This window comes from Oreochromis niloticus, linkage group LG20 (genome assembly GCF_001858045.2).
Source record: "Oreochromis niloticus isolate F11D_XX linkage group LG20, O_niloticus_UMD_NMBU, whole genome shotgun sequence".
NCBI lineage: Eukaryota > Metazoa > Chordata > Actinopteri > Cichliformes > Cichlidae > Oreochromis > Oreochromis niloticus.
In genome coordinates, this window is record NC_031984.2 from 18,529,521 (window position 1) to 18,543,383 (window position 13,863).

Sequence of the window (13,863 nt, forward strand, 5' to 3'; positions counted from 1 at the left end):
CAGGCATGGAGCACTTATCTATATCCACCCCGGTCTGAGATAAGGTAAAGTGTGTTTATTCATCTAAGACTATTTAAAAATAAATAGTCACAGACAATTATAGTAGTAAAACATTTTATTACTTAGAAAGGCAGAATCTCGTCCACAAGTCCGGATAAAACCAAAAAAAAAAAAAAAAAAAAAAATTACATTGGCAAATTAAACAAGACACACATATTACAACTCCAGCAATCCCAGCAGTGTAATTCAGTAAAAGATATAATCCTTAAAGCCTTCACCTGTTTAAAGTGCTTAAAAAAAATTACACAACGTTAAGGCGAACAAATAAAACATCACTGACGCGTCTTTTTGGGGGTATTTTAATGTTAAAAGTAGGTATACTTATTTTTAAAGAAGCAAAGCAAAAGTGTATGATAGAAGCTTTTTAACTTTAAAAGCAGTTTCCTCCTTTTCAGTTCTCTAAAGCTACAACCCAACAGGCCATTTCTCTCTCTTCCTCCTGCATGTTTTACATTTGTGCTTTGACGGTAAAGGGAAAAAAAAAAAAATCACTCAGTCATCAAATCCGTTAATCTTCCAAATCTCTGCCTCTCCCTTCGCCATCTTAAAATCCTGCAATCCTGCAAATACAGACACAATAAGAGCAATTTATAATTGAAGGAACGCCTTTAAAGTTCAGTGAAACATGTATGGCTTCCTCGTGTTTGCTTAATTTGTGGAGTTGGTAAAACTTCCTCCACAGCAGTGGCCAGACATGTAAGACTATATCAGTAGCACTTTGTACAATATGGGGCTGTATCCTTACCTGTCAGACATTATAAATAAACTTCCTTCACTTCAGATTTTTCCAGGGCTGGTTTTTGAGACACTGTCTTCACCTCTATTCTCAAACAGGCTCCTCTTACTAGAAATGTCCACATGTCTCAAATCCTACAAATCAGAAACAGAATCATTATCACAGTTCTTTTTACAGCGAAGAGAAAGAAAAAACACACTCCATATGCTTTAAATCTGGAGTTTTGAAATATTTCTGAACCAGGGACCTCTCACGGGGCAAATAGTTTTTCAAACACACCCTAAAATGGTCTTTATGTCGTCTGACAATTTGGACCAACTCAAATATTTCTTCATGCTCATAGCTGCTAAAAAGCCAATGGCACAAAGCAGGAGGAACGGGTCACTCTACTCTGACAAAAGTGAGTGATGTTAGGACAGATTAACACAAAGTGTCTGTCATGTGAGTATTTCTGTAGGCGCCACAGATAACAAGTCAAGACATACTGAGAGAGACCCTCTGCTTTAAACAGTGTGCTTATGAATTTCACCAGATATATATTGTTTTTGCTCAGATATAACAAAGATAAGATTTCTGCAGCCAAAAATATCTACTGCTAAAACTAACAGCAAGTTGGGTATATCATATGAAGCTTTTTGAACAGCTTAATTAAGTTAAATACCCAACTCTAAATTCTTAAGATCAAATTCTTTGAGCTACTTTTGAAATTAAATTAAAGTGAACTTTCCCATTCATTTAATGCCTAAATGACTTTACTTAGTTTACCAGAGTAGAAAAAAAATCTATGTTTAAGAAGAATTAATCTATCCGAACTTTCTTCATCATTAACGACAGTCATAAGTTTTACATAGTTACCTACATAATGGCAAACTCTTTAAAAGTTAATTTAATGTAGGCAACACAAACAACAAACTATGTCCTGCTCAACCAGGACTTACAGCTCAAAGAGTAACACTGCCCCCTGGCTTCCATATACTGCACTTACAGCAGGACTGTGCGCAGACCCAGCTTTGTTGCTCTTGTTGAGCCAGCGGTTGATCCGCTCGGACATTCCTGATGTCAAGCCTCTAATTTCCTGAAATCAACAAAAGTTACAAAATCATTTGTTAATTAACGCTACACACACATCTAATACTGAAAAGAGCCTTTCGGCGAATGATGACTGTACCTGTCTGGAAACTCCGGGACTGGTGGGGCTCTGCACCTGCTGCTCCTTCTCAAAGAGCTCTCTCTTCCTGGACACTTCTTCCAACAGAACCAGAGTCCTCTGGGTGACATCTGGGAATCGCGTCAGCTCAGACTTCTGTGGATGAAGAGCCAAGAGAAGACCATTGGCGACTGACAGCTGATATTTGCTACAGAACACAGGAACATAATTTCCCCTTTAGTACATGGAGGGCTGAGAGTCTGACCTGCGCTGCCTGAGCCAGTCTCTCCATCTTTTCCTGGATGGATCTAGATGAAATCCTCTGCCTAGAGCTGGGAAGACAGAATACATTAACGTACTTGTACATGTGTAATCGGTTACACTCAATAAAATGTAAACAAATAAATAAAGATTAAAAAATTGGCAATACAAACTCACTTTCTCTGGAAAGACGATGCTTTGTTTTCATCCTCATTTTGGTCCGGCTTCAAAACAAAGACAATCAACACTGTAAATTATCTATGAATAACATTGTGTCAGTAATACTAGCAGGTCTACAGATATCAAAACCTTATAACTGTAAATATAATTGTGTTTTTGTGAAGGTCCAAAAAAAAAAGGATAACCAATGAATGATTACTGATTATCAATTATATTAGGTGAAAGTAAATTAAAGTTATCTTACTGTGTTGGATTCAAACTTCTTGGAGGCCATCCTCACACTTGAGCTACAACAGAATAAGTTGTCAGCAAGTCAGCAAACAAACTAAGCGAGGCTGATACAAAATGAACACAAGGGTGTTTCCTTACCTCCTCTGGAGCGGCGAAGCATCCTCTTCTTTCTTTCTCATCATCTGTGGAAGACAAGGATGTGTTAGCGGCACTTACAGTTGTCCAAATGTCAGCAGCAAGTGACCTGCTCAATAATCCTCTGCACTGGGATGTGTTTGGGTGTTAACAAAGCAACCAGTCAGCAGTAAAAGCTTGTCAATATTCATGTAGCTATTAACATGAACTGGAAGCTTGACTGGCACAAGCAAATTATCCTGAACTGATATTCTGAAAACTGATGGCAGATAAAATCGTGTTTTAACAGTCAAATTGGCAAATGTTCATGCTGACGTTTGCCAGGAAGAATGCCTGAATGGTTTTGTGTCCTCGTGCATGTGCATGTATTTGTGTGTGTGTGTGTGTGTGTGTGTGTGTGTGTGTGTGTGTGTGTGTGTGTGTCAGTGTTTACCCTGAAAGATACAGTCCTGGAGCTCTGTCTGATGAAGGCAGGTTTGTTTCCCTGTTCAAAGTTTCCACTGGTGGAGCTATTCGCGCCGGTCTGAGAGAAAGTAAAATAACTTAGGTTTGCTGTTTAGGTGGGCTTTGGCACTTTGGGGCAGCTGCAGGTATCTCTCTGGAGCCAAGATTGTTTTTACCAGCATAAAGAACCTTTACTCTTTTTATACACCAGAGGGTGCTGGTGCCCTGACTGGATTGACTGGATCGTCAGTGCTTAGCGGGCCTTATACAGCATTTGACAAGCAAAACTTGAAGCTGAGACGAATATATTGTCAATGGTCCATCTGTCAGTTTATTTGTGTATTTATTTGTGCGTGTGTGTGGTGAGCTACCTCCTCCGTGTGCCCATTTTGAACAGGGCTTTGAGATCCCAGAGGAGAGGGACTCTGGCAGGGTGAAGTGCAGTGTTCGCGAGGTGACCAGGGGGCTGATGGAGAACCGGGGCTCATGGGAGTTGTGCGCCCACTGACAGATGGACTCTTGTCAAGTGAGATGGAGACAGAACTGAAAGGCAAGAAAGAGAAGTGAATTTAAGGAGAAGTTGAAGAGAAGTTGAAAGGAACTAGTGACCAGCGAAAGTATAGTTTTCTCCGATCTGTTGCCTAAATTAAATCTTAAAGTACGTCTAACATGTGAAAACTGAAGGCAGACTTTATTTACTGTTCCATCCAACGCATATCTTATCCTCTGGATATCTTATGTGGTTTACGATCTATACAAAACAATTTTATACATCCTGTTTTCTCTTTTATATTTCTACATTGTTCTGATGCTTTCATTTTCCATTTGTGGAATCAGTAACCTTTATCTTATCTAAATAAAATGTTCAGCATGCATTTGATCCTTTTAGGTGACTATCCAACAAAGAACAACAGAGCAACAAAAAAGAAATGTCACTGTTAACCTGACAAACTTGCGAGCTGGGCTGGAGGAGGGTTTTGGATCAGGGTCTTTGCCCGATGACTCTTCATTTTCATGCTGACAAAGAAAGAAACAGCGCAGACAATCAGCATGAGCACATAGCATACAAGCTTTTGTACAGACGACACACCTTGCATTACATAACACGGCGCGGTTATGGCCTCATTTGCAGATACACAGAGCTAAAGCGGCCTGCGAAGGTAATAAAAGATAAAGTTCAAATTAGGGCCTCAAGCACGTCTTATCAAAGTTTTAGAGATGATTTGCATGGTCACTTGACTCGCGGGGAGAGTTCAAGTCCGGAAACAAGACGGGGAGTAAAGGGTTGACTTCTTTTTCTAAAACTGAAAGTTTAAAGTAGATTCTAACTTCTTCTTGTGACCACAAGAGGAAAATGCCTACACCAGCGTTGATCTTTAACAGCAAAAATGACATCATATGCTGCACTACAAAAAACGGTGTTAAGTTTGTTGTTGTAAAATCTAGAGAATAATTAACTCCCCCTCTGTGTGGGATAAAAGTTAACTATACAGGGTGCTGCTACTGGTACCATGACTTAGTTGTGTGAGGGAAGATTGGTGCTTTCTTGTCAAAGGATTTGTCAGTTCATATTTTATCATTTGTAACATTTCTCAGAGAATCAACAAAATCTCTCTGTTGGTCATTTAATCAAACTTTAGTTATGACCTTATTTTTTCCACTCCAGGTGGACAAAAGTTCAAAATAATCATATGAAAAATCCAAGATTTACATCATTATTTGGCACGTGAGTTAGTACAGATTTTCACTGTTGCTGTCATGTGATAACTCAAGCACATTCAAAAGATCTTTGAGATGTTTTTTTTCTTTAGATTTTCTTCCAGAAAGTTAAGGAGCAACTTCCTTCTTACTTTTTTGCTTGAGATGCTGGTTCTACTTTTGCTGCTGGTGGTGCTGGTGGGACTGTGAGAAGATGTTTTTACTGGTGGCTGTGGTTTGTCAACACTTTCCTTTTCTTTATCCATGTCTCCCAGCAGCTCTACCCTGGCACCTCCTTCTTTGCTGACCTCAGCTTCATCCTCCCCTTCCTCCTTCTGTTGTCTCAACGTTTCCACGTGCCGCATCCTTCGCCTTTCATCACGCACTCGCAGCATCTCCACAAAGTCAAGCTGTACCTGCTCCATGCTGGCAATAAACAGTACATATGGGCACATTAATGACCAACACATGTGATGAATGGTCTCTTGAGAGACCTAAAAAGATCTGTCGGTCCTGCATCTGATCGGGTTTCTATTATAAAAGGCTCTTTGAAGACAGGTACTCAGCTGTCGGGGTTTCTGACAGCGTTTCATACTTTCCCTGCATGGGTATCAGGTGTTTTCATGGGTTTGAAATGTATACAGAAACACTCCCATGGGGCAAAACTGTGAGAATCATCCCTTTGCTAGTTTGAAACCACTAAAAAGGCCTTCTTACATGTCAGAAACCAAAAGAACAAAACAGGCACACAGACAAAGTCCACAGTAGTAAAAAGAGGATTGTGTTTAGACAGCGTATGAGCCAAGTCCAACGTGACATATTTGTTTTACTAAACTATGAGAACAACCTGTTGGAGCCTTGGGACATTTCACTTGAGGAGTCTGTCCCAAAGGCGCTGTCGCTGGCAGATGTGTTTTTAGGAGTGGGAGTGGGGCTGGAGTCATCATCTTGGTCAGCATTGGTGCTTGAGCTCTTCACCCTCCTCCTCTTCTCCCTCTCCACCTCCTCCTCGTCCTCCATTGTCCACTGTCGTGCAAGGCTGAAAGCAGAATCAAAACAATCAGCGAATATGGATGTTCAAACAAACACAAAAAAAAAAAACAGGCCGAGGCTCAGTGAGGATACAGGTGGTGGACATATGTAAAACAGGGTGCTATACATGAGAACTTGATAAGTGGATCCTCCACACTATTTGTTTTTGGTTTGTACTTTAAAAGAAAAGATTAATAACCGTTACAGGGAACCTGCTTTACTTGTTCATCAACCGCTTTTTTTGGCTGTATTTTGCATCCTGTTTAAAAAAAAATATTTATCAGTGGATTCAATCAGCCAGCTGCAGAGCGACAGGCTGGTGTTTCCTTTTTGACTGAGCTAATTAATTCAAGGGCAAAACAGAACAAAACTCTCCGTTATCTCTAGACTGTAACCGGCAAAAAAGACAGAAGTGACTGTAGTAATAACAGTGACACCAACCGACACAGAAATGCCCAGTTTGACTACATGTTACACGGTTACTATATGAATGTAATAAATCATTTCTTTCAAATTAGGCTGCTTTGTTGCCAGAGTGAAAACCCTGCAAAATATGTTAATTATGCGCGTTCCTAAACATCCAGCATCTATAAAAAAGCAGTAGGCGCGGGCATTGCTCTGAAACACAGGTAACACAGGTAACTAGTCTCTTTAGAAACCCAGGAGTCCGGGGAGGTAATCTTACCTGGACAAAGCCGACCAGTTTCTCCGACTCAAAGACATATTGAAAAAATAAAATAGTTTCCAGGTCAGCTACGATCACAGTCCGAGAAAGTCGACTGGCACTCTGAGGGCGGCAGTCAAATTACAGTCACCGCAGCACAAAGCAGTCCACCTTTACCCTGGCGCACAGACGCGTCACGTGACCACAAAGGTAAGCTCCCCACCTGACAGACTGGGAGTGAGGGGTGGGGAGAGCGCGCGCCAGAGAGCACCTTGTATGGTGGAAGTGTGGAAAACGTGATACCTGTAACTGGCACTACTTTGGGGCCATTTCCCGCCCCTGGACACTTAGCTTATTCAGGCAATGGCAATAAAATATCCCAGAATAATTAATCTTACGCTTATATTCATTTTGTTTTTGTGTATCTTACAGGCTGTGCGGGAATCTATCTAACCTGTACTAAGTACAACAAGTAGTGAATACCAATCAAACTCTTATTAAATGATAATAATAAAGCATACAAATATATATTATCCTTTCTTGTACTGGACTCTCACTACAGTCTGAGTCAGCGTGTTTGCTGTGTGAGTCCACACCTTTCTCTGGAGCCCATGTGTGTTGGACTCTGACCTAGACTCAGGTGCACACACACTTTATACCACATCTGTGTCTGTTATACTCTGTGCAGTTCCTCAGTAAACAAAGTTAGATATTATCGTAACTGATAACTGAGGCATAGCATAAGATGCATATCAAGACTCTTTCATGTTTCACCTGTGCATGTGCATGTGCTTGTGAAAAACAGAGTCTGCTTCGCTTTTATTTAAAGCAGAGGGTGTCTTATGGCATGCATTGTTGCTCTATCATGCATCTGCTATCTTATGGAAGTAGTTTGCATGCCACTGCCTGCACCGGTGCATTTTAGGTCCTGTAATGAACTCTGTGTTTTTATGCATCAGTGTCCATTCAGTCTGTTATAATGTTCCTGTGTCTAAAATTAGCCTTACATTTTCAGGAAAGACCTGATCAAACCAACGGAAATAAAACAGAAAGACATTCCCGACAAAAGTTATATTTACAGACACAAGACTATTGCGGGTGCTTTGCATCCATTTGGATAAGGCGATTTATAAAAGTACTGAAGCAGAGTGTGCTTTATGGGCATGCAAAACAGACAGAAGTGCTTTACATCTGGACAGCATGCACACAAAGCATATCAGTTAAAATGTACAATTTGCTGCTTTGTTGCAGCAAACAGTAATCCTTCAAACTAACAAGTAACTGTAACCAATATTGAAAAGCTATTAGCAGTAGTGATGCTTGCCATTTTTAAGTATACATTAAGTTGCAGAGCAGATTCATCGGATCAAAGTATGAACTTTCTTTTTGGGAGGTTGAGCACAGCAAGGTACTGTTCCCATTAATCCCCAGGTGTCCTGGGAGTCAATCCCAGTCCTGTATGATCTAGCAGTTAGATGTCTTAACCATATGGGAGTTGTTGGCAAGGTTGGCATCACAGACTGAACAAATTGTGACTTCAGACTGGAGTAGAAATAAGCATTTTTTAATAGTGGATAATGTTTTAGCCATAAGAACAAACACAAACCATTTAAACTGCATGTGTTCATCTGTGCATTTGCTCTATCTGCTGTCTGCAACCTGCAATAAAAAGCTAGTCCTACTGCAATAGGATCACTGAAACTCAAATTCTCATAATTTATAAAAGCATTTTACATATCTGAATACAGCAGTTGATCAAAGAACACACATGAAGGAGTATCACACAGAAAAACATTTCATGTAAAGTGTACTTTTAATATTTTATTCATTCTTTTTTCCTTTCAGTCCAGCTAATGAAGTGCACCTTTTTTAACCACTATGATTTGATAATCTACATTACAAGGTTAAAGTTTATCCCCAAGCAAAACAATCACATATACAGTTTAATTTGGCACGTTTGTCCGCCATACAAATATCAGGCCGATTGTCTGGGGCTATGGTGCAACATGGTGTGAAAAGTACAAATAATCTTACATAACAGAGTCATTTTAACGCCTTATCAAAAAAAAGCTAACAGAATAGTTGAAAGCCTTTCAGGGGTGTGGGGGCATATTGTCACCTCCATGGCAGGAGCATACGCAGGGACATCAGCGTGAAACAACAACACAGATGCCACAATAGACCCAAGAAGAATAGGACAGATTCAGATGTAGGGGAGTGATGTCACTGATGTGACCCCAGCCCACCTCCTGGCTTCACTGCGCAGGACCTTTAGCAGCATCAAACATCTTCTTCCTTCCCTCCATCCCTGACATGGCTTCCACATTCTTCCTCCAGTCACTGTCCTCCACTGGCCTCTTCTGCAGATAAGGCAGACAGTTGGATTGTGCAACAGAGAGTATAAAAGACTAAAAACAGAGGCTGCAAAGTAGAGCAGGTTCAGAAAATGTTATTGTTGGATCTAAGCCTTTGAGACCTGCTCATTTCAATAGGAAACCCTTTGGCGAATTGTTTATTACCATACTAGTATAACTGGTTTACCTCAGACTTGGAGAGACACACATTCATTCACAAGTATACACACACCGGAACAAGCTAATCTGCACATGTGCATGCGCTCAGGAGTTGGGAGAAGTGGTCACAAAGGCTAATATTCTGTGTACAATGGGATCATTGTCTTGTGTTCTGTGCCTTCTCTCACAAATACACCGTCCCCGCCCTGCAGTGGCTTCCTACTCGGTGTCTTAAACACACCTTTCACACACACTGAAAACAGCGTTTTCAGGTGTTCCATGACATCTCAAGCGCTGACATCATGTCTGTATCTGAAACCTTACAGTAGCTGAATGCATATTTGTGCTCTAAGGATGGCACAGACATTGCTCGGGCTGGTTTCATTGTATTCTGTGTGCACATGCATGATTGCATCTTCTCTTTTCCCATTTGCATGCACCTTTTCAGTGTCCTCTTTCTTGACAGACTTGAGATTGGCTCGCAGGTCCATGGAGACTTTGTGCTTGGAGCCCAGCAGCGAGCGAAGGATGGCATCAGCTGACACACGGACACGTCGAAGATTAGGCCTCTTGAATTTCCCCCTGAGGTCCAGTACCTTGATATTCAGGTCTTTAATCTGGTTGAGTGACACAGAATGGAGGGAGCAGGATGTAGCAGTTTCTCATGGTGATCATAGTGTTGCATAATATACGTAAAGTATAACTGATATGAAACATTTCAAATTCTACTTATTGAATCAGGAAATGCGCTGGGATAATAAAGCGTACCAACCTCGCGTGTGTTGAGCATGACTTTAGCTTCAATGTCATATCGCTCCTCATCAACTACATCTATCTTAGCATGGAGCTCTCTGCAGAGATCCTACACATGGACAAAGGAAAACTTAGTATGAAAGGGATCATGTGCAGTCCTTTCTTTACTTGATTTCTTGTCCTGATTTACTTTTTAGAATACAATGCTGTATTGACATAATTTGGGAATGATCTAAGTTGTCGCTGCAAAGGATGGAAAGAAAAATGGGAGATTTTAGGGAATCTGTAGGGAACATACCTGAAGCTGGCCAAGGCTCAGGCCACTCATATTTAAAGGAGGAGCCCTCTCAGCCAGGTACCTATGTTTCTCCTCCTCTTTGACTAAAATCTCCTGCTCCAATTCCTCCTTGGCCTTTGCCACCATCAGACTCTGCCAAATCGACATAAAATAATGTATTACATATGCGTTCGGATTCTTTCAAAACACAAATCACATAATTTTTTTCACATGACAGATGAAAAATTCAGATGCTGGCTTTCTCTCAGTTGTCTATATCTGCTGCCCTCCTGTGGGCTGAACACATGTATTACACTAATAAATCAAATAAGTCTGCCCATGATTTCTCTTACCTTGAGCATCAGCTTCCTTGAGGCTGAGATCTTGGGTTTCCGCTGTATGGTTAAGATGAGTCACAAGATTATCAATAAATATGAAGTATATGTAGTTTACTAGGTTAACTTAGTTATAAAAATAGTTGAATATTGTATCAACAAGTTAGCGGTCAGATGGTCTTACCTCTTGGCTGTAAAAGAAGAGAAAAAGACATAATTTAAAATGCTTAAAGACATACTTGTTTTTTTTTATGTCTGTGTATCTATAATAAGAATGCAAAACCTGATCACTCACACATGTTCAGGCATCCTGCTGTTGAGATCTCACTGGAAAAGAGACGGGAGAGATTAGAAACACACGCTCACACAGAAACACACCCTGAACCGTTGGCAGTATTTGTTTGATCAGCGGATCAGATACATATCATTTGTTTGGGCTGGATCATCTTTCTGCAGTTCTATAAGAACGTTGAGTCGGTTTCAGCGCTTGTAAACTGTCAGCAGGCCAATTGTACAGTATCATACTTTATTTAAGTGTGTCCGCTTTTGATGGCACACTGGAGAAATCCCTCTTTGTTCTGTGTTAGCACTGCAAAACTGACAACATCCTTGGAAGTTTGTTGCATCGGCAGGTTGGTGCAGCTTCACTAAAAATAAACGTAACAATCTAAATGAATCTAAATATATCCTGTGACCTCAAAATATACAAATCCATGTGCTGATGGATTATAAAAGTTAGCATTTACGCATATAAGTTAAAACGGTCTAAAATAGTCTAAAACCGAACGATATAGAAATGGAGCCAAACAATAGGTGGGGGAAAATTTTAATAATGAATTGGCAGAGGATAAGAGGTGTTAAGCAGTCTTCACCTGTTTGGACGAAAGGAATTTGGAAATTGCTGGTCTAGGCAACCTTAAATCCATTTTTAAGTCTGAGGTTGCTGAAGCTTTATTGTTTTTTTAATGCATGTTTAAGAAAATGTGTTTGTTGTGCATGAAAATATCATACAGGCACAAAATGTTTGGGGAATCAGTGTCCTAGTTTTTCACAGAACTTACAGAGTGCAGTTTTGCCTATAGGAACCTTTTCTACCATATAAACATTCCATAAAAAACAGTGACACATTAACGCCAGTAAGATGCTTAATTTGTCTTGACATCTCAATGTTTTAGTGTTGTTTTCACTTTTGTTATTACCTGGTCTTACCTTTCCTCCCCCTCAGTATCTTGCCCTTTGTCCTTTATCAAATCTGCAAGTGATTTGCAGCACTCACCCTTTCACTCTTTCAATTTAGGCCAGCCTTTCTCCTCATACCTCCCCCTCTCATTTGGTTCTATTTGGTTCCATTTGAGAATGGCACCACATAAGACCACCTAGCACGATGGGGTTACAATCTGCTCCAGCGGATTAGGAAAATTCCAGACAGATAGCCGTCCCTCATCCATCTCTTCTGTCCCTTATCCCTGTCTTTCTCCTCAGGATTATCTTGCCAAGAGGAATTTAGAGTGGCCTGTCTCCCCAAATAGACCAGGGAACAACTGATAGACAGCTGTGGTGGGTGACTATGCTGTGGGGTGCCCAGCCTGGATCAGGGATTTATTGCTAGTAACTCATGGATGCTTATGACCCTCTGTGGTGCGGCCAACTTGGCAATGAAAAAAGAAAACCCACCCAAGGTGCTTTGGAAAGCTTACGTCAACCTCGGATTTGAACATAGTTGCTTTGGCTGCAGATTTAAACTCCCCAGTTTGTATTATTTCAACTGATCATCACTGATCACTACTTTATGATAGTACAGCTTTATAGTGTACATACAGTCTGTGCCCAAAGATGAAACTGGGCTGCTAACAAAATAGCATTGAAACACTTATTATTGTCTATCTCTCTGCTATGCTATGTCCCCATTGTTCACCAGGTTGACATACTGAATAAACTAATACTACTAGATCAATCTGTATTCTCACTGTACAGAGATGTCTCAATTTGAAATCTGCATGACACATTTTCAACAAATGCATGGCTGGACTCAGGCATGTATGTATTCCTTTACTAAGAATCCACAGATAGAAAACTTATGCCTAATGCTACAGACAGACCGTTTTATCAAGGGAACTTACCAGTGTCAGAGGCAGGAGAGATGTGACCACGGATGGAGCTCGATGGACAGATCAGAGATGAGCCCTCTATTTAACTGCACCGCCCATTGTCTAGATCTCGCTTTCTTTTGTGTGTGGACGCTATTATTAGTCAGCCACGTCCTTCTTGGTACATAATCTTGCTCTGCTCATTTTTCCTCTCACATGTTCATGTAAACAATGGCAATATAGTTAGAGCCTGAAGGCTTTGGTTTTGGATCCCACATGATGATGAGAGTAACTCAAATGATGAATTGTAGGTAAACATGTATATCAACTATAAGCTGGCCAGAGACTGCTTGGAAAAGGAAATTCTGTAAAAAAAATCAAGGAAAAAAACCACTTGTAAGTACACTAAGTAGAAGTGGTGATGATAGCTGTGCAGTATAATGACAGGGGTCCTTTATGTGGTTACGCTGAAGGCTTCGTGACTTTTTAAGCCATGCCAGTGGCAGCTGTATAAAGGGCAGCTATGGTTTGTCATTCCAGCACTTTAATCCACAGAGAATCGCCTCAGCTGATATTGGGTGAAATGTCATAATATTTTATGAGGAGATTTATGGTCAACAGGGAATTAATCCTTATGATTTTATTGATCCCGTGCCTTTTCTTTGATCCATGATGACTTTGTGTCTTCTGTGTTTGAGTCAACTTAACAGGTGTGGTACAAACTTTGGGGCAGATATTTAAGTTCCCTTTGGAGGAATTTGAACTTTTCCTCTTGCACCATGATTGGGTCAAAATTTAAACCAGTTTAATGCTTTTATTCATGACTAGTTAGTCTCTTGATCTAAGGTGGAGTTTGGGCCGTGCTCTGGTTTGCTGTTCTGTCCGTGGGTGGGTCTACCTCGGCTCCTGAATGCTGCCTGCACGCCTGCTTTCCATTTACTGATCACCTCTCAGGGATAAAAGGCCAGTGTACGTTCCTGCTCTTTAGCTGGTTGTTGTTGCCCTTGTGGTGATAATAAGACTCTCAAATCATGACTCATTTTATGTGTGCTTTCTGGTTATCTGACCTTTCTCTCTCAGCTGGATTTATGTTACCTACAACCTGAAGAAATTGCTCACTGTTTCCCTGTTCACCTGGAAACATCATGTGCCTGCCTGTCCTCTAAAACCACTGCATGCTTCCCCTCAACTCCAGTCAATCCTCGATAAAAAAATTTACTCTCAAGACTCATCTAAAAATGCCACGAATCTGTTTTATCCTCTCCTGCAGTCTTCTGGTACTCCGTTGCTTAAACTTCCATTGGTCTCTT

The 13,863-nt window shown here is 40.7% G+C and overlaps 2 protein-coding genes across 3 annotated transcripts; both read right to left on the minus strand.

Moving 5' to 3' along the window:
* Positions 1-100: 100 nt before the first annotated feature.
* lad1 (ladinin) lies at positions 101-6,815 on the minus strand. The gene is made up of 14 exons (XM_003448268.5): positions 6,610-6,815; positions 5,740-5,931; positions 5,045-5,318; positions 4,138-4,211; positions 3,566-3,737; positions 3,184-3,273; positions 2,754-2,797; positions 2,629-2,671; positions 2,382-2,428; positions 2,209-2,275; positions 1,965-2,099; positions 1,782-1,871; positions 806-930; positions 101-620 (listed from the first exon to the last, which is right to left on the minus strand). The coding sequence occupies exons 1-13, from the start codon at positions 6,645-6,647 to the stop codon at positions 838-840; spliced, it is 1,359 nt and encodes a 452-aa protein (XP_003448316.1). The 5' UTR covers positions 6,648-6,815; the 3' UTR covers positions 101-620; positions 806-837.
* Positions 6,816-8,131: 1,316 nt separating this feature from the next.
* Positions 8,132-12,680, minus strand: tnni1a (troponin I type 1a (skeletal, slow)). Of its 2 annotated transcripts, none has more exons than XM_003448200.5 (8): positions 12,587-12,680; positions 10,762-10,793; positions 10,651-10,657; positions 10,485-10,526; positions 10,153-10,284; positions 9,874-9,963; positions 9,542-9,718; positions 8,132-8,948 (listed from the first exon to the last, which is right to left on the minus strand). In XM_003448200.5, the coding sequence occupies exons 2-8, from the start codon at positions 10,773-10,775 to the stop codon at positions 8,844-8,846; spliced, it is 567 nt and encodes a 188-aa protein (XP_003448248.1). In that variant the 5' UTR covers positions 10,776-10,793; positions 12,587-12,680; the 3' UTR covers positions 8,132-8,843. The 2 variants fall into 2 exon arrangements, with proteins under 2 accessions (XP_003448248.1, XP_005478072.1); XM_005478015.3 differs by having other exon boundaries at positions 10,762-10,789; positions 12,587-12,660.
* Positions 12,681-13,863: the final 1,183 nt, after the last annotated feature.